This window comes from Glycine max, chromosome 13, assembly GCF_000004515.6.
Source record: "Glycine max cultivar Williams 82 chromosome 13, Glycine_max_v4.0, whole genome shotgun sequence".
Classification (NCBI taxonomy): Eukaryota; Viridiplantae; Streptophyta; class Magnoliopsida; order Fabales; family Fabaceae; genus Glycine; species Glycine max.
In genome coordinates this window covers 26,207,081-26,230,878 of record NC_038249.2, presented here as the reverse complement: position 1 = coordinate 26,230,878, position 23,798 = coordinate 26,207,081, and the positions used below count along the sequence as shown (strand labels likewise).

Sequence of the window (23,798 nt, the reverse complement as noted above, 5' to 3'; positions counted from 1 at the left end):
ATTCTCTCATTTGTAGCCCATGAGTAGATGACCTTTCCAGCCCCTAGTTCCGTTTCATAATATACCATAGATTTAATTTCAAAAAAAAAAGAAGCAAAGTTTGAATTGACTTATATATAAAAAAATTAAAGTTTGAATTTATGACTTTGTATAACCTATCCAATGTTTGACTCCCTGACCTATCCCTAATGCATGTCTGATGTCTGGTTACGACTTCTATTAACACAACAAATTGTGTAAAAAATAAGTTGCAAATTCAATTATGATTTTTTTTTTCTGTCAAAAATCGTAAGTGTATTCCAACTCATTAGATTAAAGACTAATTCGGTTTGTGATATTCGATCATATATATTAATTCACGAGCTGTCGTGCATGGATTTTCCCATCTATTTTTTTAAAAAATTGAGACGTATAAAATGCATTCCATGATCATTATAGAAAAAAGAAATCCTAGTACTCAATAACGGTATTATATTCTGGTGTCTCATTTTCTACGGTTCAACTCTAGCGTTATGAATCTCACTAATCCAACTGGACCACGACCCTCTCCGCTAATATTGCTGACAAATAATCAAGTCATCAATGCGTGGATTAAAGTTCATCATTCTAATTTTGCCAACTCGATCGTATGCCTAGCTTCCTTCACATACAAGTAAAGCAATGAGAACAGCACCATGCAATCGATGGATACAGCATAAATGGCACGAGAACATGAATTGGATGGTTCACTAATGCAACAACATCACCACACCTTAATCCCCGTGGTGGTGCACGCAGGAAGTATTTCCTGTTTAATTAAAACACAGATTCCTAATTAATCGTTCTAATCGTGGTTATTGTCAGCGCCGCTTTATACAACGCGTGGAATAGCCTATGATTTAATCACTTTTAATTAATTTTATATAACAAGTATTGTATGTTATAATGCTGAAAACAACGTACTTGTAATAAAACTTGAGCATCATTAGTACGTTGGACCTTATTATATATGCTAGAAGTGATTAAGGATTCAGTAAAAAAAAATAGATTAAGGATTCAGAATTAACTATCATTTATCTATGGAACAAGTTTGATTTTTCATTATGTTACTAAAATCTTATTTGTTGGACAATAATTTTCAGGAGATCTTCAATTTTAGTACTGAGAAACTAATTGAATAAGGGTAAAATTGATTGTCATTTAGACCTCCCACTGTACAAGTTTTAATACCAAAAAAAAAAAAAAAAGAAACATTAATTGCAGAATATGTGCCTAAGATCCTGTAATAAAGCTTTTGCATCTTATACTACCTAGTCATCATTCCAAGAGCGTAGTGCAGTTCATTTAAAAAGCTTCTTAAATATTAAAATATACTATAACATAACATACATTTCATTTCTATATAAGCCACCTAAACTCACTCTTTGTTCAACACACAAGCTAGCCACTACTGAACCAAAAAAGGAAAGAGGCAAAAGAACAAGAGATCAGAAAAATGTTTTCAGAAAACACCCTTTGGCTTATGCTTGCTATTTTCTCCCTTAGTGCTTCCATCACACTGGCCTCTGACCCTGATCCAGTCCAAGACTTCTGCATATCAAACCCAATATTTGGTGCCATCAAAACAGCACATGACATGCACTACATTCTCCCATGCAAGAACTCCTCCGAAGCCACCACTGAGGACTTTGTCTTTTCAGGACTCAAAAAAGCCACAGGGAACTTCTCAGACACAGGCCTAGCTGTGGTGTCAGCAAGCCCTACCAATTTTCCAGGACTCAACACTCTAGGCTTGTCTTTTGCGCGAGCCGACATCGAAGTTGGGGGCATCAATCCACCCCATTTTCACCCGAGAGCCACGGAGCTAGTTCATGTGGTGCAAGGAAAAGTGTACTCAGGTTTGTTTTTTCTTATCAGCAAATGTTAGTTGTTAATTATATAGTTGTTATTTTTGTTTTGTTAGTGGGACAATTCAAATCCACCACCTCTTCCTTCTCCCTTCTCTTTTTACCACAAAGTCAATCTTATAACTCTATGTACTTAGGTTTTGTTGATTCCAACAATAGGGTGTTTGCTAGAGTACTTGAGCAAGGAGAGATCATGGTGCTCCCTAAAGGGCTAGTGCACTTCATGATGAACGTTGGCGATGAGCCTGCCACATTGTTTGGAAGCTTCAATAGCCAAAACCCTGGTATTCAGAAGATACCTTCTGCTGTGTTTGGCTCAGGGATTGATGAGGAGCTTCTACAGAAGGCTTTTGGATTGAGTTCTAAGCAGATTGGGACCTTGAGGAAAAAATTTGATCCCAAGACAGCAAGGTAGTTCTGTTGGTCTATGTACCTTTCAGGGTTTGAATCATGTCTTGGGGTTTAAATTTTCTTGCTTTTTTCATTGTTTTGAAGAGTTTTCAACCTCTTGTCCCACTTTTTGTGTATCGTTGTAGTATTAATTACAATACTATATAAGTAAAGAATATGGAGTGCAGCTTGGTCACATTACCTTGTATTGAAACTCTGAAGCAGCAAATAGTCCATTCCCCTCTCCCCATAATATTAATTATCAAAATAATAAGATTAAAAATGAGATAGGAAAAAATTTCAAGTTACTTAAGTGTTTTTATTGTTGTTCTCTAATTAAAATTGGGGTTTCATCTCAATGATTTATATGATAAAAATTTGTATTAAAAATCAACATAATTTATCAAAAGTAAAACTTTAATTTTGATTAGATAATAACACTGACAAACACGTAAGGTTTGTCCCACAAGGTAATAAGACTTTTGGGCGGTGATATACTTTGAAGGAATGAAGGTTGCTGAAGCACATGATGATATGATTGATGACAAGGAATAATATAATAGAGCTGCGTGGCAACCTAACGAGCTGCTAACTAGTTTTTTACACCCCAAATACTTCAAAAGTCGTCATAGGCTTTTTGCAAGAGATGATAGCAATGATAAGGCTTTGCCAATTAAGAAAAACATTATAGGCAACACTGCCAAAACAAACACGCGACATTATTAAGCTTCAAAATCTATAAATTAATGGGAAACCAGCATTTTTTTTTATTGTATTGTGGCAAGTGGAGGACATGGTTTTGATTACAATTCAGAAAAGCCAAAGCTATGCCTATCATGAGACACCCAGTAACGCGCATGAATTATTCTTTCGTGCTACAAATTTACTTCTGAATTCTCAGGGGTGACATTATGCTTGGCCTTACACGTGACATGGAAAAGGGTACAAGGGACTAAAGACATTATTGACAATAATTTATACACCCCTCTTTGGAGAATTTAAGTTCGGACAAATTAAATTAGACACAATGCAAAAGTAACACCCTAATTGCTTTGGCGTTTTTGCTTTGAAATGTGGAATTTTTCCGTTCAACATAGCCATTCAACTAAGTTGAACGTTTCCAAACACAACCTTAATATACTGAGAAAACACACACACATACACACCTTAATGCGCTGACCCAATAACTAAACCTCAAAAGACATTTACCCAGAGTCCTTAAACCGTGAATGAACCTCAATATGGATGTGAAGCATTGAATCATTGTAAAGAATCTGATAAGATTTGTCCAAAGTCCAAACAAATATCTGGTAAGAAACATCAAAATAACCAAATCAAGAATGGTACATATAAACCTAATGGGATTTAATATATTCTCTCTATCTTTGATCCTCTATTTTAAAATCAGACTAATTTGAACGTCAAAATCCTTGCAAGCACACCACTGAAGTCTATGGAAATTTCATTCGAATATTTCACTTCCGAACACTGGTGCTAAACATAACCATGTTTGATTTAGATGATGGGTATTCAATTTAGATCATAACATGAATCATTTTCCCTTTTCTCATCTATTTATCTACCCCATCATCTATATATCTGTTAGCTGTTTTAATATGAACCACAAACTTCCGTACACGGACATTTAGAACAGTTGAAAATAATTAGCATGTGTCCAAATTCAAGTCAAGAACACGCCGTCGAGAATTGATTTTTGGTAAAAAAAAATTAAATAAAAAATCAGGCAGTTAAAAGCCAAACACGATTTTGCAAAAATAGTGCTACTCATCGCCATAGTGTCAGCTTCAGAGTAACTTAAACAAGCCAATTTCTGTTAAACAACTTCCCACACAAAAGAATATAGTTCATACAATTATTGAGTAATTGAATTCTCCCTACCATTAAGTGTACACAATGTTGTTCAAAGTTGATCATACATCATTCTGTTCAACAGTTTGAATCCTCCAAAACTGAGATATTAAATGCTGAAACTGACCTGAGATAGACCGTAACCAATATAGAAGCCGCCAACTTCTCACAGACAGTAACTAACATAAAAGAAGCCTACTTCGCACGTAAAAGTGACTTGATGATAGTATCACTCATACCATCAGCATGAGCAAAAATGTGACCAGAACCTTGGAGTTCATGATAGTTAATCCATGGAAGGTTTTGTGCTATGTATCGTTGCAGTGTAACTGGAACCATCATATCCTCATCTCCTTGCCAAAGATGGACAGAGCCTTCGTTATTTGGAAATGGGTTTTCAAGATCAAGGGGACTATATTCCCAGTTACCAAATCCAATATTTATGTCGCGGTGGATGGTTTCATAATCACCTTGCTGTATTACCTGTGCCTGTGGAAGCCACAAAAAACAAATTTATAAATCTCTATGAAAAATTGAGGTAAGAAACTGATGTTTAAGGGACTTGAAGAGCTAAAACTTTTCCAAGCCAATATGCTAACAGAAACAAGGCATGTTATTATATATTTATGAGAGGAAATTATTTAGTTGAAGACAACTACAGAACTTCAAGCATACTCAATTAGAATGAGGCTAATCAAATTTAATGGTTCAATTAATAAGCTACTTCTAGAACGAACCCAATTCTCACAGAACTATTTCTTTATTAGTGGATGAAATTCAAAAGATTCCATCTATGCTAGAAGGGCACTTACTAAAGTGAAAAGTTGCTTTAGCATTATTCAGATAACTGTAAAATCAAATATCAAAAGTGCATGCTAACAAAGCATTATCAAGTCAAACTGGGTGCACAAGTATCAAATTGTCTTGCTTCAACAAGAATATACATGGCAAAAGTCTTTCCTCTGTAGGTTGGATAAACTACATGGATTAAATGATGTCATTGTGCAATGCCTCAACATGAAAATACATGCATAAAATTTTAGAATTTCCACATCCCTTAATTACAGATGAACCTTTAACATTCAATTTGTTACACATCACAAATTGCGAAAGAACTCAAAACAAACTATCTGTGAAATCAATAAACTTTAGGCAGTTATCCATGGGATGCAGATAATAGCTAATTGGAAAATACAAGGCACTAATATCATGAAGATTGATTTACCTGCTATGCCAACCTAACCAGGTCACAGTGGCAGTACTCTTAACAATTTTCTATATAAGTTGATTAGGTAATTTGAAGATAAAAGAATAAAAAGAATGAGGATATGGCAGGAGCAATGCACCAAAAGCCTCGGGCACAAACAAACATTTTGCTTCTCTGATAAAATATGCTTCAAAATAATTCTCATGCAATTCATTTATTCTGCTCTCAATTGGCAGATGATGTAACAGATATCAAGTTCCAAAAATAAACTCCAAAGTCCATATTCCTAGCTATTCATGGATACAGGGTAAGTATCTTTATCATATATCAACTTTATTGGACCCTTACTATTGTCATTTATCAAATTTAGTCCCCTCATTCTTTTTTTTTTTTTTGCCAATTTGATCCCACTATTTTAAGTGTGTAATTTTGGTTCATCCGTTAACTTAACATTCAATATTTAAAGGAAATGCTGATGTGGATTGCAGTAGAGTGCTATGTTTAGATTTTCACCAAATATTGAATGTCAAATTAGAGGGCGAGTCCTAGTGCAATGGTAAAGTTGTGTCTTGGTGACCAGTTGGTCATGGGCTCGAATCTGGAAACAACTTCTTTGCATATACAAGGAGAAGGCAATTTACAATTACTCTCCCCCATACCTTAGTGAAGTTGTGTCTTGGTGACCGGTTGGTCATGGGCTCGAATCTGGAAACAACTTCTTTGCATATACAAGGAGAAGGCAATGTACAATTACTCTCCCCCGTACCTTAGCGAAGTGAGGAGCCTCTAGCACCGGAGTATGTTAGTTTTTATTGACTATCAAGTTAACAGAGATCAAAATTACACAATTAAAGTGTGTTTGAATTTCCGTTAGAAACCATGTTCAACTGGATGAAACGGTGTGCGAGCGGCTATTCATACATAGCCAAAATAGTGGGGGACCAAATATGCATAAAAAATGGGCAGGGGATTTGAGAAATGACAACTGTAGGAAGACAAAAAGTGCAACTAAGCCTTAATTATTACAAAATGCATCAAACTATTGTCAATAATTATACAAGGTTGATATTTAATAGCTATATCTTCTATATATGTCAAACACTACAACACAAGCAAAAAGATTCATAGTTCATAGACCTTTTAATTTAAGAATGAATTTTCAGGCATTTTCTCCCACAATTGTTCATGCAAGAATAACATGATCCAAACCAAATCCTTAGGGAACAAGATATTATTTGTCTACAAATATAATGAACAATGAATCAGACTAAGTACCAGCGGATCATGTTAGACTACCAGTATAATGCATCAATAACATGTGGCTGGTAGTCATGCAAGAATAACATGATCCAAAACTGATACCAATATAATGCATCAATGATCATAGTTTAAATACTCCAGTCTTTTTTTTTTTGATCGGCAAAAATAAATTATATTTATATATATAATTATAATCGAGGGCGAACCCTGGTGCAGCGGTAAAGTTGTGCCTTGGTGACTTGTTGGTCATGGGTTCGAATCCGGAAACAGCCTCTTTGCATATGCAAGGGTAAGGCTGCGTACAACATCCCTCCCCCATACCTTCGCATAGCGAAGAGCCTCTGGGCAATGGGGTACGAAGTTTTTTATATATAATTATAATCAGTACCAGCGGTACTATCAGTACAAGTAGTTAGACTACCAGCCACATGGTTCCAAAATCAGACTAAGGTCAGTCCCAAAGGAAACCAATAGCTGGGTTCAAGTTCTGTTAACATTCCAGTTCCTAAAGATTCTACCCCCCTGTATTAACAAAAACTGATGAAATGTTAGTCGACCAATAGCTGTAGGGAAGGGCAAAGTCTTTCTCAAAACTCCTCATCCACGTCCAAAGTATAAAAATAGCATCCTCCATCACCTTGTTGCCATCAAAAGTCTCATTTGAAAAGATTATTTTATTCCTCTGTTGCCACACTGCCCATGTGAGGGCCAACCACCAGCATCGCCATCTGTTATCTCGAATCCGATTAGGCAAACAGATGGCATGTTGGGAGAAATGCTGCCTAGGTTTCTGCGGGAAAGCTCCTAGGATGTTCACCCACGACATGGATTCCCACCAAAAAGGGAGATTCTTGTGTTTTAAATACTCCAGTCTGAATTTGTGTTTTATATTATATATCTTTTAATATCCATAATAGTAACCAAAGACAAACTATTGTAGTAGCTATTAATTCCAAAAGTTATTTATTTTTTTTATATCTGTATAACATCAAAAACGAAGAACACAGAGTATGCATACAAAGAATTCAGAAACATTAGGCAGTCAGAATTGTTTACAACCAATTTCAAAAAATGTAGGCATCCACATGCTAAATTAAACAGTTAGAAAAAACTGAAAAACAATTTTCTTTCGTGACCAAATTCCAAGAGAATATATTCACAACATGAATTTGTGCAGTTGGTGAAGTTCTGATCTTTGGAAGCAAAACAATTGCCAACATATTTCAAAATCAAACCATATTTTACGAATTTAACCAATACAGCTAAATCACACTGAATTGCATTCAGCAAAAATTCACAATTTTGTAATCACCTAAAGGCTGGATACCTACCGCATAACTCTTTCTATCGGACAACAACTTAGGCAGAAGTTCTTTGTCTTGATGAGAAAAGATATGTGGACTATGAGCAATTACACTAGATCCTGGGAACCATCGCTGAGTGTTCCACCAGTAAGTTAGCCATGGTACGTAGTGAGCAACACGAAGTGCCCATTGGTCTTGTAATTTTTGTTGGTCATAGGCTTCAGTAGTTAAGTTTGCAGGTAGACCAGGCCACCAGTAGTTGACAACTGGGGCGACAAGTACTGCACCTGTCAGCCTGTCAGCATAAAAAAATTATTTTTACAAAGAGAGGTTGACAGCTGTATCTCACACTGCTAACATGTATAGGCAAGCAAGAAGATGTGAACATAATAACAAAAGAACAAATCATGTAAAAAGAAATATTAGTGATATGCTTTCTGTTTTACATATTATTCTGTTATTATGATTAGATAGTAATTAGTGATTTAGTCATTATTACTCATTATTAGATTGATCCTATGTAATCAATATTGATCCTACTTACTCATTATAAATAAAGGCTGCCTGATCATACACAACACACAACATTACACAGTAACTGTTATACTTTCTAAAACAATGGTGTTAACAATAAACTAAAAATATCCCAAGTCATACCTGTGAGGTATGTACTTAAGGCAGTTCCAAACAACTTGTCCACCCATGGAGACACCAACTACATAGAATTTGGAGCCCAATCCCAGCTGATCTGCAAGCTCTTGTATATCTAGAGCAATGCTTTTTAGTGTACGATTTGGATCAGGATCACTTTCCCCATAACCAGGTCTGTCGAAAGATACAATGTAGATCCCCAGCTCCTCAACAACATCCTGGAAAAACCCATCTTAAATATAATAGTACAAACAACAAAGATATTAGAGAATGCTATGAAAGACAAAAAAAATGTAATATTAATAATTACCGGTGATAGGGTATCGGCAATCACAGCATCATGCCTGCAACTATTAAAACCATGTACAGAGATGATTTTATACTTGGCTGCATCTTTTGGAACACCATGCTCTTTGTATGCCAAATGCCTTCCGTCTCTTAATTTGATTCTTGGTGCTGTTATAGGTGGTCCATCAGGAGTGCCGCATATCTTGGGAGGGGGAGGTTGAATAACCTGATAAGCCCATGCTAGAAACCCAATAAACAACACTGCTAGTGCTGTTCCAAGAATTCCTGAGAGATAATAATGCCAAATTTAAAAAACAGATAAATAAAACTTCAAACATAAAGACTAAATGACAATTTGCAGTCCATAAGTCAAGCATAGGAATATCAAAATACAACTTAATAATTACCCTATGCTCCAATACAGGTGAGACTAGTTATAAATCTCCTAAAGCCAACAGGGGTTGGTTCAGTTGGCAATGATTGGTTTTCATTGTTTATGCTGATTGAAAACAAATAAAGTTGGCAATGATCGGAGCAAGTTACTTAAAAATGCTTAGGTTGGACTCCTTCTACCATCAATCCCCCTTAGCAAGCGAATTTGAAGTACCATTATAAACTAAGGATAAGGCCTGTAGCACACCAGGATTTGGAATGCGATACTCTCCTCTCCCTAGACTTTAGCTTACTAATAAACAAATCTCTTACTAAAGAAAAGGAATGAACAAAATAAAAAGTGACCAACTCCCATTGATAACTAATAAGAATTTAATACGAACACATAGTCAGCATAAAGATTTACTTACACAGTCATCCAAACATCGAATACCAATTCACCATGTGGACTAAAGTAATAACTACTTTCAAAGTCATATCTAAAGCAATTTCTGATTGGTTGCCACTTGTCAGTGTAAAAGTTTCTACACCTATAGTGTATAAAAATTAAACTTAACTAATAAATGACGTGTAAATATGAGGAACGGAATATCATAATGCCCCAGGTGCAATTGCAATCCAAGCCATAATAATAACTATTAAATTGAAACATAATTGATGGTTCATTATACGTGTCCACACAAAACAATCTATACTGGATGGTTATAAATCGTCTGGTACTTGTCTTCGATATCTTCAATTCCTACGGATAAAGAAAACAAAACAAGCGCAGGGAAAGGCTTCCCGAGCTTTCTCGGTGCTCATCAAACAAACAATTTTTTTGGATTAATATTCACATATCCTCATTTCTAACTATAGATGCAACACGACCCAGAAACATTTACAGCTTAAAATGCAATAAAAAACGAAACTTTAACGAAGAGTGAGTGGAACTGCGAAGAGTAACCTGAAGGAAGGGGTAGAGAATTGGTTTTCTTCGCCCTTCTGGTGTGGGCCCGAGCTGATGCAGCAGAAATTTTTCTGGTCACTCCGGTGGCCATTTTGAGAGAAGAAAGACCCACCCGCCAACGGAACAGAGGGAAAGGCCTCAAGTAGAGATAGAGACAGAGCAGAGATCTAAGACCTCGGAGAGAGAGAGAGAGAGAGAGGAAAGTTAGAAATTTAGAATGTTAGATACATCATAGTAGTGTGTAGACTTTTTTTTTTTTATAATGATGTACTACTGTAACCTTAGATAAGGCGATCTGGCGAATGGCAATGACGGATTGGACATTATTATCCTTAATTCCTAGCACAACGAATGCATTTGTTATTGTGTATCAAAATATATATATTTTGTAAATTGAGAGTACAGTAATAAACAAATAAGTTTAAGTGTAACATTAAATATTTTTAATAAAACAAATATTTTTACTTAATAAGTTCTTTGAAGTAGAAAATTTGAGAGTGTATCGAAGCAGAAAAAATATATTTAGAGTTTCACATATATTTGTTATTTTATTTAAAATATTTATAAAGTTATATGAAAAAAATTATAAAGTATAAATGTTAAAACAAAGTTTTAACTTTTGTTAAAAAGAAATTTTGTAACATTATTCAATAATAATATAAATTATAGAAATTAATAAGTAATTATTTCATTTAATTAATATGATAATAATATTATTATATAATAACAAGTATAATATATATTAAATATTTACAAATAACGAAATAACATGTTGGTAAAAGTACAATAATTTCTTATGATTGTATGTGTTATTGTGTTAATATAAATTATAGGATATAAAAATCTGTGAGTAAATAAAAATTCAAAAATTAAAAAAGAGAGTGAGGGAGAGAAAATAGGAAGGAAATTGGGAAGAGAGAGAACAATTTTTCAAAAAAATAATAAAAAGAAATGAAATGAAAAAGAGAAAGGGTGAGCGTGTGAGACCAAAGAGAGTGAAACTGAATTGTGTAAGCTTTATAAAATAAAAAATAAATATTCATTTTTGTATTTGAATTTATTAGACGTTCACAATTAAATTCCTAAAAGATTAAAAAAATTAAATCTTGTCCCCAAATTTACAAGAAGTACAACAAATTATTTTTAGTGTTAACTTTTTTCATAAAGTCAAATGATTGAGGCTATGTGACATTTCTCGTGATGTGATAAGGAGAGGTTGTTGGGTACCAAAAAATTGACTTTTTAATTTGACCTCTAAATTTAATTAGTTCCTATTATTTTAATTATTTAGTGACATTTTTTGTCTCTGAACTTAAAATATATTGTCATTTTGGTTCTTAAAAATACTTTTAAATATTCAATTAAGTTTCATATTACATGAAATTATTAACATAAATATTATCATATTCTCTCACTTCTATTATTTCTGCAATTTTATCATTTAAATTATATTATAAATATGAAACTTAATTTATGAGTGATTACATCACAATAGTAAGTGTTAAATCTAAGACATTACTAACAAGATTCTATAAGGTTTCAAACCAAATATTCTACTTAAATTAAGTTATTATCTTATATGTTATTAATATAGGTAGAATGTTAGATTAATTAATTAATTAATCTATTTTATGATATAATATTAATGACGAAAATATAGTTAAACAAAATTTGACCCATTATAACAATTAAGTATAAGAGGACATGAAAAATAAAAATGTTAGAACCATTTTCTTATATACCTTTTTGTAGTTTTCACATTGTTATTCAACAATTGAGTATTAGAAGACATGGCTCATTATAAGTTAAAATTATACGACCTGCAAAATTAAGCATAAAATATAGTTCATTCATTATATTCTCATTGGAGAAGCTAGTTATCGTCTGTCATGTTGAAGTATACAATATATATGACCTACAAAAAGTATAAAATATAGTTCACCCATTATATTAGTCATGTTAGAGTATACAAAATAAAATAAAATTCAATAAAAGGTGAAAAAAATGAAAATATCTAATTTTGTCTTAAATTTTGGTCAAATAAAAAAATCTATTTTATATCTCTTTGTTTTTTAATTTCCTCCTTAATTAAATAAATATACTGACTTTTAAAAACAAATCATTTGTTTGTATCTATATATTTACATAATACATATTCTTAATTTCATTCTTAGGAAAAACTAATTTAATTTTAATATGTTTATTTATTTTCAATTCTGTTACATAAATACACATTTTAAATATAAAATTTAATAGTTTTTTATGTCTAACAATTATCTTTCATTCAATTTTCATTATCATAAATAATTATTATCACTATAAACAAATGTTATTTATTATCATCATACTAACAATTTATATATAGTGTGATACTTAATTAAAAATTCAAAAGTGTTTTACAGACTAAAATGATCATAGGTAAAGTTTAGGGTACAAAAGATAAGTAAGTGATTAAATTTAAAGATTAAAATGATAATAAATTATTTTTTTCAAAGACCAAATAAAAAGTTAACCTTTTGACGGTGGCAGCCATTAAACAAATTCATGGACAAAATTTTAATTTTTTATCTTTTAGGAACGTAGACACATCTATTTGAGTTAACAAAAAAAACTAACAATAAAACTAATTTATTATACTTTTTGTAAATTCATAGACAAAATTTTAATTTTCTATCCTGTAGGAACATAATACAAAATTTTAATTTTCTATCATGTAGGAACACAATTATTGGCGTCTAACAAATCCAACTACAAAAATAAATATTATCCTAGAATAAAAGAAGAAAAATGGAAAAGGTGAGATGACAAAAAAGTCCAATTAAAGGACACTGGTCACCAAACTAAAATAGGTTAGTTGTGTAGATATTAGATTAGTATTAAGTAATTAATTAATATGGAGTTAAATGCTCATTTTATGTTTAATTTTAAAAAATATCTGTTATTTTATTTATAAAAATATGTGGCAAGGTATGGAGTATTTATTTTTCTCTTATTATTAATTATTAATAAGAAGAATAATAATAAAAATAATAATCTTTAACAGTTATGATAAGGATATTTATTTTAACGTATTTTTCTTTAGGATATGTTTATTCTTAATTTTTATAAATTTATTTATTTAATCTCTTTTCTTTCTCTTTATATCTTTTATTTTAATTTTTAAAAAAATATATAAAAGACAGAGAATGTCTCTTTTCCGTAGTCACAATAATAATAATAATATCATATATATTTTTAATCTCGGTAAATATAGTAATATTGAGATCTTTAATTCATAAGAAGAAGAAAAATTAAAATAAAGCATTTAAAATACTAAAAACAAACATATATATATATTATAAAGACTAAAAGATTTATCAATATATATTAGTCTAAGTAAAATTGAATTCAGTCACTTCAAATAAGATTTCATATTTAAAATTTGAATATGATACTCACACCACTAATGTCATAGTGATTCAAACAAAATATTTAAATTTTATTAATAATTTATTATTATTATTATTATTATTATTATTATTATTATATGGACTGAAAAAGTTGATACAGATGATGAAAAAATCATTATATATAAAGTACAAAGATAATTTATAATATAAAGATAAGCAAAATGATGTTAAAAAAAGATGGGAAGTTAAAGAAAAAATTACTTTCATGACAGTAATTTAAATTAAGAAACAAAATATTAAAATTAAATTAAGATACTTTAATTGAATCCTTAGATTTCGAACCGAGGTTCTTTGTGCTTGAAAAGAGTACTTGAAATTAAATTAAATCCTTAGATTGAAAAGAAGTGAAAGATTAAGTATAAGATATAAGTTTTATAGAGACGTCTTAGATTAAGGATAAAATTGTAAATTTTTCAGTCTCAAACATATAAAAAAAACTAAAAATAATTAACTTTATTAAATTATGTCAATCTATTAAAACTTGATATAAGTATAAACTTCCTATTAAATTAAGTGAATTTTGAAGATAATTTATTAAATAAAGTAAAAATAATTAAAATTTATTTATATTTGAGATCTAAATATAACAAAAAATTATATTTGAGACTGAATGGAATAACTTACATTAAAAATATCCCTGAATCCAAAGAAATTATCACCTCTGTACTATAGTACTTGATTACAATTGTAAATACACATGAAAATATAAGAAAAAGGGATTAACTACTTTTCTTAAAAAATTTCCTCAGTTTTTTTAGAAAATACACTAAAAGTGAACATACGAAGCTAAGTTGAAAGTTTTAGGCTCAATAGGATGAATTAAAGGTATCGTCAATAAGAGAAAAAATGTTAGTTTTAAACATTTCTTTGTTAAAAATCTAAATGTTTTCTTTCATATTCAATTCCCTAGCTGCCATTAGTTATGATAAAATTAATAAATATTCTTTATCAATAACTTAATTACTTAAATAAATATTCAACTTCCTTAGCGTCAAACAAAATAAATAGTAAGAGAATAATTAAAATAATACATATATTCATTTTTTTCTATTTGACAACCTAAGACTATATTTTGTCCTTAACAACCACCAATTTTCCACCAACTCATAGATTTACAGGAGTAGCATTTCACATTGTTATAAATATTCTTTTAACAAGTCTCTTCAAGTTCAACAAACTACGTATTCTTCCGCTTTCCTCTCCAAGAATAATTACCAAGTATTCTTTTAACATGCCTCTTTAGGATCAGACCAAGTATTTCATCATGCCTTTTCCAGACAAATCCCAAGCACTCTTTAAACTTGTCTCTCTAGGTAGGTACTATTATTTTTAACAAGTTTATTCAGGCTCATTAACCCTATATTATCATCAATATAAGCTCACCATTAATAATGCTTATAGAGCATTTACAAAATTACAGTGTTATTTTCAAACTGCTGCAAATAAATATAGCTTAGTAAGTGTGGTTGCAAGGTATGGGATCTTTGAAGCTTGTTGACTCTTTGGAATTTTATAGATGAACTCAAATTTAGTTGTTGAGATCTCTTCTGGAAAACTTACATTAATGCATTTAATTGATGCATTAAATGTTATTCCCATTTTGACTTGAATATTCTAATGAAATGTTTCTCTTCTATACTTTTTTTTTTTGCATTAATAGAATTTTCCAAAATTGTGCATTTGATACGCCAACTTTATATGCAACATTGTCTGGTTAACTTTATAATTAAAGGTAAGGTACAAGAGCTGAACAATTATCAAGAGCTTTTTTAGCAAGCTTATTCAAGCTCAGACCTAACTATTATTTCAATAAGCCTTTTGAGTTTCAACAAACCAAGTATTCTTTGGTTTCCCTTTTTTTAGCCTCCAGGATTAGACCCTAGTACTCTTTAACTTAAGGTACAACGTGAGTATTGTTTAAACAAACCTAACTCAAACTCAAGTATTATTTCAACAATTGTCTTCAACCTCAATCCTAAATATTATTAAAATTGAGGTACAACCCAAATATTATTTTAACAAGCCTCCAAGAGCAATTATCAAGTATTGTTTCAACAAGCCTGTTGAGGCTCTAACCCAAGTATTATTTCAACAAACTATGAGTAACATATATTTAGTCAAAAGACTATCCAAAAGTTTATTGCAAAAGTGTGTTCCTCCATCACTAATCATTGTTTGTGGTGTACCAAAGTGTGTAAAACTATTCTTTTTAAGGAATTTTGTTACACTATGAGCATCATTAGTGGGTAATACTATTGCCTCAACCCACTTAGACATATAGTCTACAACAACCAAAATATATTCACAATCAAAATATTTGGGGAAAGGATTTGTGAGACATTTCAAGGCACCTAGACAAAGCACCAGTGTGCTGACAACTATCACAAGACCTCACATAATCATATGCATCCCGGTGAAGGGAGGGCCAAAAGAAGCCACAATGAAAGACCTTGTGAGTTGTCCTTATGGGACCATGGTGGCCCCTAGTCTCCAAACAATGAAAGTGTTGAAGAATGGAACTTACCTCCTCATACTCCCTACCACCCTCAACAAGTGGTCAAGTTGAGGTGTCTAATAGGGAACTAAAGAAGATTTTAGAGAAAATTGTGAGTGCGTTCAGGAAGGATTGGTCATTGAAATTGGATGACACACTCTTGGCTTACAAAACAACCTTTAAGACTCCCATTGGGATGTCTCCTTTTAGGCTAGTATATGGAAACAATTGTCATTTGCCTATTGAACTAGAGCACAAAGCCATGTGGGCTTTGAAGTTTCTAAATTTTTATCCTAGGCTTGCAAGTAGTAACAGGTTACAATAGTTGAAGGAGCTAGATGAGTTTAGATTCAAAACTTATGAGAATATCAAGCTCTACAAAGGGAAAACCAAGAAGTGGCATGATCAGCGCATAAAGAGGCATGAGTTCCATGAGAGCGAAGAATATTAGTTTATATCTCACGCCTCCACCTTTTTTCAGGAAAATCACACTCAAGGTAGTATGGTCCCTTCACAGTGGTGAAAGTATTCCCATATGGAGTACTTGAGTTAAAAAGCAACAATGAGGACACGTTTCAGATCAATTGCCATAGAGTCAAGCATTATGAGGAGACATTCCTTCAAGTGCACTGTATTGTGCATTTCCAGGGGTGAATTTTCCTTTGCTAACTCGTTAGGCTCAGGACATTAAAGAAGTGCTTCTAAGAGGCATTCTGCAAAAAATATCCTTTGTCATCCATATTTTATTTTCATTTCTAGGAGTTAGTTAGTCTCTTTCAGTTTCATGTTTTCTTGCTTTCATTTTCTTATTTCTCGCATAGGGGCCATTGTTAGTCGTTATTTATGACTAACTTTTATATTGAATAGTTACATGAAATTAGCCTCTTTCCCCCAATTTATGGTTCTTTTTGTAGGAATTGTACATATTTTTATATTTAGTTTGATTTTATATAGTAGATACTCGCATGTTGTGAATTAATGTTGATACCACTTCAGTTTTAGGCTAAAAGAAGAGAAGGTTCTTACAGCTGGTGTCTCGCTAAGCGAGGCACTCAGCTCACTTAGCATGTTGGGAAACCCTAGAAGAGGATCAGTTATAGATGTGTTCGCCCAGCGCGCCGCAAGCTCGCTCAGTAAGTCGTTTGTCTCTTCTCGCGCTCAGCGAGCCCAGCTCGTTAAGCCAAATTTCACTAACTCGCGCTTAGCGAGTCAATCTTGCTAAACAAGCCAATCTCGCTAAGCGAGGCTTCAGAATTTGAAATGTTAAGGAGCCTTTAAAACACTGAAGTTGGCATAAAACAAAGGAAAATTCGAAAAAAAGAGCAAAAGGAGAAGCCAAAGTGACAGAAATGAAGTCTCCAAGAGAGTATAGGTTAAAGGAATGAAATTAGGGTTCTAGAGGTTGAAGGAGACATCCTCAACCATTCTTAGCCATTTTCTTCCCTCAAAATTTTTCCTTTGTGCTGAAAGTTTATTACTTGTAATGGAAGGCTAAACCTCTTGTTGGGGAGTTTTGTTGAACCTTTGATGTAAAATTCTCTTACTATCTATTTAATGTTGTTTTTATGTGTTCATTGCTCCTATCTATGCTTATTTTTGCATGCTTGTGGCTTGATCACCCATTTGTATGTATAGTTAGGATTTTTAGCATTGGGATCAAGGACGAGGTTTAAATAGAGTTAGGCCCATTCACTCAAGGGATCTTGGTTTGGGTAATTTTTTTTTCCAGCATAAGAACACTAAAATAATGTTAAATAGAGAAAAATACACAACAACATCAAATTAGATTCAGTAGAATGACCCAACGATTTCTACTTGACTGTTTTTACTTCTCAATCTCTAGATATTTTAATTTGTAGTTAATTAGATTTTCATACAAAAACCCAACTTAACATTTACTTGCTTTATACAAATGTTTGCTCATTGAATTTGTATTTTCTGAGTGAAACAAGTTCCCTATGGATATGATACTTGGTTCTAACCATTTTATATTACTTGTGCGACTCGATACACTTGCCGATTAGCATTGCAGAGGAGCGAACAACCATGCTTCAGTTAAGTGTGGGGAAGGGTTTTTATCTAAACGATTGTTCTGCCCACTTGTTTTGAGTGATATGTTGTGTAGTTCTATGCATTTATTCTAGCTCCTTTTTGTTTTTTCTTTTAGCATATTCATGAATAAATGAGATTTCACATCCAATGAGAGAGAGAGAGAGAGAGAGAGACTTAGTTAGTAACTGTAATTAGGGGACTTTGCCAATGAGAGTTGATAGTTAGCAATGTGGTTTGGATTGAAAACTTCTTTGCTGAGACCAGAATGAGGTAGAAACATAGAAAACCCTAAGGAATTAATGTGTGATGATCTCTCAATTTATGTTGTTCTAGAACTTGTGATGAAATGCATTTGCATACTGCTTAATTGCTTGCATGTGAAAGTTTGGGGAGTTTTAGGCTTTCTATTTCATGACTTTCAAAGCTTGTGACTTACATTTCCACTAGTTGCCATCTTTGAGCTTGAAAAATCTTTCTTTGTTCCCTTCATGAATGGTTATGTGGTGATAACCTCTGTAGGTAAGAAAGGAGGCAATTTATGATATAAGGTCTTCCCTCCAAAAATTAAAGCCCATATGTCAATAAAGAAGAACTTTGACTTTTCTCCTTCTAAAAAAAGGGAATAAAAAATGCCTAATAAAGTGAATTTGGCACTGAAACAAAAATAAGAGAATGGAGAAGAGTAAGAGCAATGAAAAGTGATAAAAAAAAAAGTGTAAAGAAAAAAAGGGATGAAATAGTTGAGATTGAGGGAAGATTAATGTGCCAGAGAGGTTACCTCATTTTATTTTCATGAGCCTTTTGTATATCCATTTTTTTTGTGACCCACTTGACATCTAAGCCTTTGGCCCATTACATCCCATGATTTACCCTATTTTTGCATGTTTGTTAATTTTATGGTGTGATTTGATTAAAGTACAAGCCTATGGAGCATACTTTTTTATGTACTTAAGTGTCTATTCTCTTTACCTATAAACACTAAGGGACGTGAGTATAAGTACTCATGTTTTCAGTGGGGAGTTGATTTCTAAATACTTAAGTCTAATAGGGAATCTAGCTGAACATTATCCCTGGTGAGGTTACTTGAGGACAAATATCAATTGTCATTCTTGAATAAGATGAGTAATCTCATGGACTTCTATTTTCCTCTTTGAACTTCTTGTTTATTTTAATTTTTTGAGCTAAAATAATTTCTTGAGGACAAGCAATGTTCTAGTGTGGGGAGGTTGATAAACCCTATTTCGATATTAATTTTTATAGGATTTTTGACATTATTTTTATGACAATAAGCATATGGATTGGTTGTTTCAGTCTAAATTGTGTTAAATTGTGCAGACCCTGTAAATCTTCAAAGGATTGAGAAAAAGCATAAAAAGGGAGCTAGAAGTTGGAATAAAGCACACCTCATGCTTAATCTATGCACAGGACGTGTTTATCAGACTTTGTTTCGGATTTGGAAGCACAACCCCTATGCATGAGGCATGCTTATTGTCCAACATTTTGAACTTGAAGCACGATCCTGTGCTTAGCTAAAAATAGGCCATGTTTACTCATACACAACCCTCCAAGCACGAGGTATGTATATTGGTCAATGCTCTGAACTTTAAGTCTGGCGTCGTGCATACTTAAGCATGACTCATGCTTACCCCTACATGACAAAACGAACTTCTTTGTGTATAAATAGCTTAGGTTTTAATTATAAAGTACCTTTTTCTTAATTTTCAAATTTTGTCTTTTATTTTGAAGTAATTGGGCATTCTTAATAGGGCTATTGGTAGAGGACTATGGGTGAAACATTTGGGGTCATAATTTGTAAGAGTTTTTTATATCTTTCATTCTTTATGTTATTTTGTATGTTGTTTGGTTGTACTGTGGCCATGGTTGACTAAATCCCCAGAGCTTGGATTATGATATAATCATACCATGTACTCTAGTTCCATATTTCAAGCGAGTTCTGTGATGTTATTCAGTTAATCGTATTGTTTTTATTGTTTTCTCTTTTACATTGTAATTGATCATTCTAATTCATAATTAATTATATGTTAGTGATCATCTACTCATAATTAACTAACCTGTAAAATAATAGGGTTCATAAAACTTGCATGATCAAACTAGTGGCATGAATCTTCTTTTTATAAATCTTTCTTTTATTCATCTTTAATCCCAAATTAAATCCCAAAATGACCAATTGATAATTAATTTAAGGGGAAGAGTTTTTTCAGACCTTAACCATAGATTGACAATTAATTTAAGAGGTAATTGGTGATTAACCATTAACTTAAGTTCTTAACCATAGGTTGGCAATTAATTTAAGAGACATTTGGTGATTAACCATTAACTTAGGTTCTTAATTAAAATTGGAATTAGGGGGAAATGGATACATGTGAATTCATAATTTGGGCTTGTCTTCAATCGTATATCTCTTCCTTAGAAACTGTTGCTTAGCTTAATTTGTATTTCGGTTACAATTGGCAAAATACTTTCACTAGATAAACCTCCAAAATTATTTAGTTTATGTAATTTGAATTATTTAGGAACACAACCCGTCTCTATGGTACAATATTCAAACTTTTGAGTCCACGATACTACTGCGTAGGGTATACTTATCCTTGCGCAACAATATTTTACACATTAAAATGAAGAGCTTGAATTACATATTAGAGATCCAATAATAACACAACCTAAATTAAGACAAAAGGATTATATCAAATTGTCTCAACCTAAAAACAAATAGAATAAATAATGTGAAAAAAGAGATTAAAAACAAAAATAAAAAAGAGATTAAAAAGAAAAGATGAAAAACATATCATTTTTTTCTTTGACCATATATATCATAAAATTTAAGAACAATGTTAGCCTCAACTTTGAGTAGTCTTGGTAATCCTTGTGGCCTAGAGGATCTTCGGCCAGGTGACACAATCGTCATGATAAAGCTACCAACTTGGGTATGGGTTGATGAGATTGGACCATGAAAATCCCACTTTGAAATGATAATTATTATTTTTAATATGAAAATTGAAAAATATACTTATTTTTAGTTTGAGTTTTTTTAAAAAAAATTTATAAATGTCAATCCATAAAAATAATATAATAAATAAAAAAATGTAATTTTGAAATAAAGTAATGTATAAACATAATTACTCATAATTTAAGCAATTTATAAGGACTAAACTATCCTTTTTCTCATGCCTTCTTTCTCTCTCTCTCTCTATATATATAGACACTAGATTTTTTACCTGTGTCATACATGGGGTAAATAGAGTGTATATGAGGATTTTTTTAAAGATTTTTTTGTGTATTTTAAAGATAATAAGAATGTTAAAAAAATTTGATAAATAAATATAAGATAACATGAACACAATGTATCTATTTGTGCATCATATGGATGTTTATGGGTAAAGTGACACAACCCTTATACTAATAACACGAAAACTCAATAACTTCGTTTTTTTTTTAACAACGGTAATTTTTGAAATTTTTGTGATAGACTCTTGTGTTCCACCATCTTCAAATAAGCAAGTGATTTATATGTCATCAATTTATCTTTTTTCATTTGACTTGTTTGAAGAATTGTCAACCTTATTCAAACAATTTTATACAGATAAGATTTAAATAAATTTATCTGTACTTATTCCGTTGCATGTGACATGTTATATATATATATATATATATATATATATGATCATATTTAAAACATTAAAAGAAACTATTATCACAATATTAGCCTTCTCTACTTTGACCTACTTGCTTTTCCAATTAGTACAATATCTTCAAGAACCTTAAAAACTTAAAAAAGTTTTTAAGGTGAATCTTGAAGACTTTTTTAAGTTTTTAAGGTGAATCTTGAAGATATTGTACTAATTGGAAAAGCACCTTAATTATAAAAAATAAAAATATATTAAATATTTGAGACTTGCGGACAGATTTTAAATTGTATATAATATAAAAAACATTTTAAACCGTATATGTTAAATATTCATAAAGGTAGAATATTATCTTTATATATTGTCGTCCACGTGTGGTAAGATATCCTTTTTCGCATAAGATTCATTTTCTTCAATATTATTCTGCATGTAAAAATTAAAGTATTATAAAAATCTTTATATGCTTATACATAAAAAAAGTACTGTACGTACTATATCAAGCACCATGAACAAATTATTTAACTTTGGTTTACTTTATATAGAGTCATAGAAGCGAACATCTATGTTATGAAGGTGTGAGTTATAATCTAATTTCTGTGCAACCAACATGTCTCTTTTATGCTCTTTCTACTACTCACTCTCACTCACGTTGGAACTCAAATTAGATAACACCCTTTTCGTTTTCTTATTTCTTTCTTTTATTCTTCTTCATCAAAGCTTTTCACTTAAATTGCTCGCTTTTTTCCTCTTCAAACCCTAAAATCCTTAATTTACATAAGACTAATGCAATGCTTAAATTTTATATTCTTTATTATTTTTTATGAATAGTTTATATTTTACATAATAAAAATTTCTTACATAAAATATTATATTAATATTTTTAATTTAGATAAGATATAAAAACAAACTAATTAAAAGGAAGATTAAAAAGATATAATTAATTTTTAAAAAAAGTTGAATTTCAAATTTTAAAATTTATATCTCACTCAATTGAAGAAAGTAAATTAAAGAGATAATTTGTTAAACAACAACTTGATTTTTAAAATGCATTTTTTATATTTTTAAAATTTAATTTTGCATTAGTTCAATAGAGTCATAGAAGCATCTCGATTATGTAGGTGTGACCCCTACCTTATGTGTAAAAAATATTACAGATATATCTCGCTCAATTAATGAGAAAAATTAAGGAATAAAATCTTGTTCCTTATAAGCAATACAAATTTGTTAACTTTTATTTACTTAATTGTAATATTAAAACATTGAGAAAATTATACATGAGATATCTAATTTATATTTTAAATAAAATCAATTATAAAATATTATAAAAACTAATGAAAGTAAATATATTTTTTCCATTTCCCATTTCTCTATTTTCTTTATCAAAGCTTTTCACTCGAATTTAGGATGAATTGACATTTCCTCATTGAGTGCGGAGTTGAGAGCCTTTCTGACAATCATCTGCATCGAAACAACGACAAGTTTGATATTTGATGGTAAGAGATAAGAGATGAGAAAATAATACATACCTTTTTAGCGACAGAAGAGAAATGTCTGATTGCAGAGAAGGTAGGGCGAATAATCTGCAAATAAAAAAGTATGCGTTCATCATATGAAATGCAATTGGAATAGGAATAAGACTTCAGACACAGACAAACAATATCTTGTGCCATATTTCAATCTTTATATGTGAAACTTGTGTGTAGGTGGTGTTTATACAATTTTGAAGTTCGATTTTTTTAACCAACATCATATAAAATTGTCTAGTTACATATATTAAATGATCATCAAAATTCTGAATTTATTAAATATCTATGTAGTCCAGCATATTAAATACCACTGTTGTGATTGTGAACCTTCGCGACCTGTGTAGTAGACTGTCATTTGCATGTTCTCTTCCAGTGTCTACAATTTTGCGCTCCATCTCTTCTTATTGGCTCGATTTTCTTTTACTTCTATTTGTGC

The 23,798-nt window shown here is 31.4% G+C and overlaps 2 protein-coding genes across 2 annotated transcripts; one reads left to right on the top strand and one right to left on the bottom strand.

Moving 5' to 3' along the window:
- The first annotated feature begins 1,412 nt into the window (after positions 1–1,412).
- LOC100790428 (germin-like protein) lies at positions 1,413–2,301 on the top strand. The gene is made up of 2 exons (NM_001358024.1): positions 1,413–1,877; positions 2,024–2,301. The coding sequence occupies exons 1-2, from the start codon at positions 1,475–1,477 to the stop codon at positions 2,299–2,301; spliced, it is 681 nt and encodes a 226-aa protein (NP_001344953.1). The 5' UTR covers positions 1,413–1,474.
- A 1,803-nt stretch (positions 2,302–4,104) lies between these two features.
- On the bottom strand, positions 4,105–10,491 carry LOC100500491 (uncharacterized). The gene is made up of 5 exons (XM_003542553.5): positions 10,195–10,491; positions 8,878–9,140; positions 8,574–8,785; positions 7,944–8,211; positions 4,105–4,634 (listed from the first exon to the last, which is right to left on the bottom strand). Exons 1-5 carry the CDS (start codon positions 10,286–10,288, stop codon positions 4,341–4,343), a joined length of 1,131 nt encoding a protein of 376 aa, XP_003542601.1. The 5' UTR covers positions 10,289–10,491; the 3' UTR covers positions 4,105–4,340.
- Between the last annotated feature and the right edge of the window lie 13,307 nt (positions 10,492–23,798).

What these genes read in the sequence shown, in the direction of transcription:
- LOC100790428 (NM_001358024.1), top strand. Translation starts at nt 1,475, where the DNA reads ATGTTTTCAGAAAACACCCTTTGGCTTATGCTTGCTATTTTCTCCCTT. An exon ending in GCAAGGAAAAGTGTACTCAG is followed by an intron (nt 1,878 to 2,023) that starts GTTTGTTTTTTC and finishes CTATGTACTTAG; the next exon opens with GTTTTGTTGATTCCAACAAT.
- LOC100500491 (XM_003542553.5), bottom strand. Translation starts at nt 10,288, where the DNA reads ATGGCCACCGGAGTGACCAGAAAAATTTCTGCTGCATCAGCTCGGGCC. An exon ending in TTGCCGATACCCTATCACCG is followed by an intron (nt 8,786 to 8,877) that starts GTAATTATTAAT and finishes GGGTTTTTCCAG; the next exon opens with GATGTTGTTGAGGAGCTGGG. An exon ending in CTTAAGTACATACCTCACAG is followed by an intron (nt 8,212 to 8,573) that starts GTATGACTTGGG and finishes TTATGCTGACAG; the next exon opens with GCTGACAGGTGCAGTACTTG.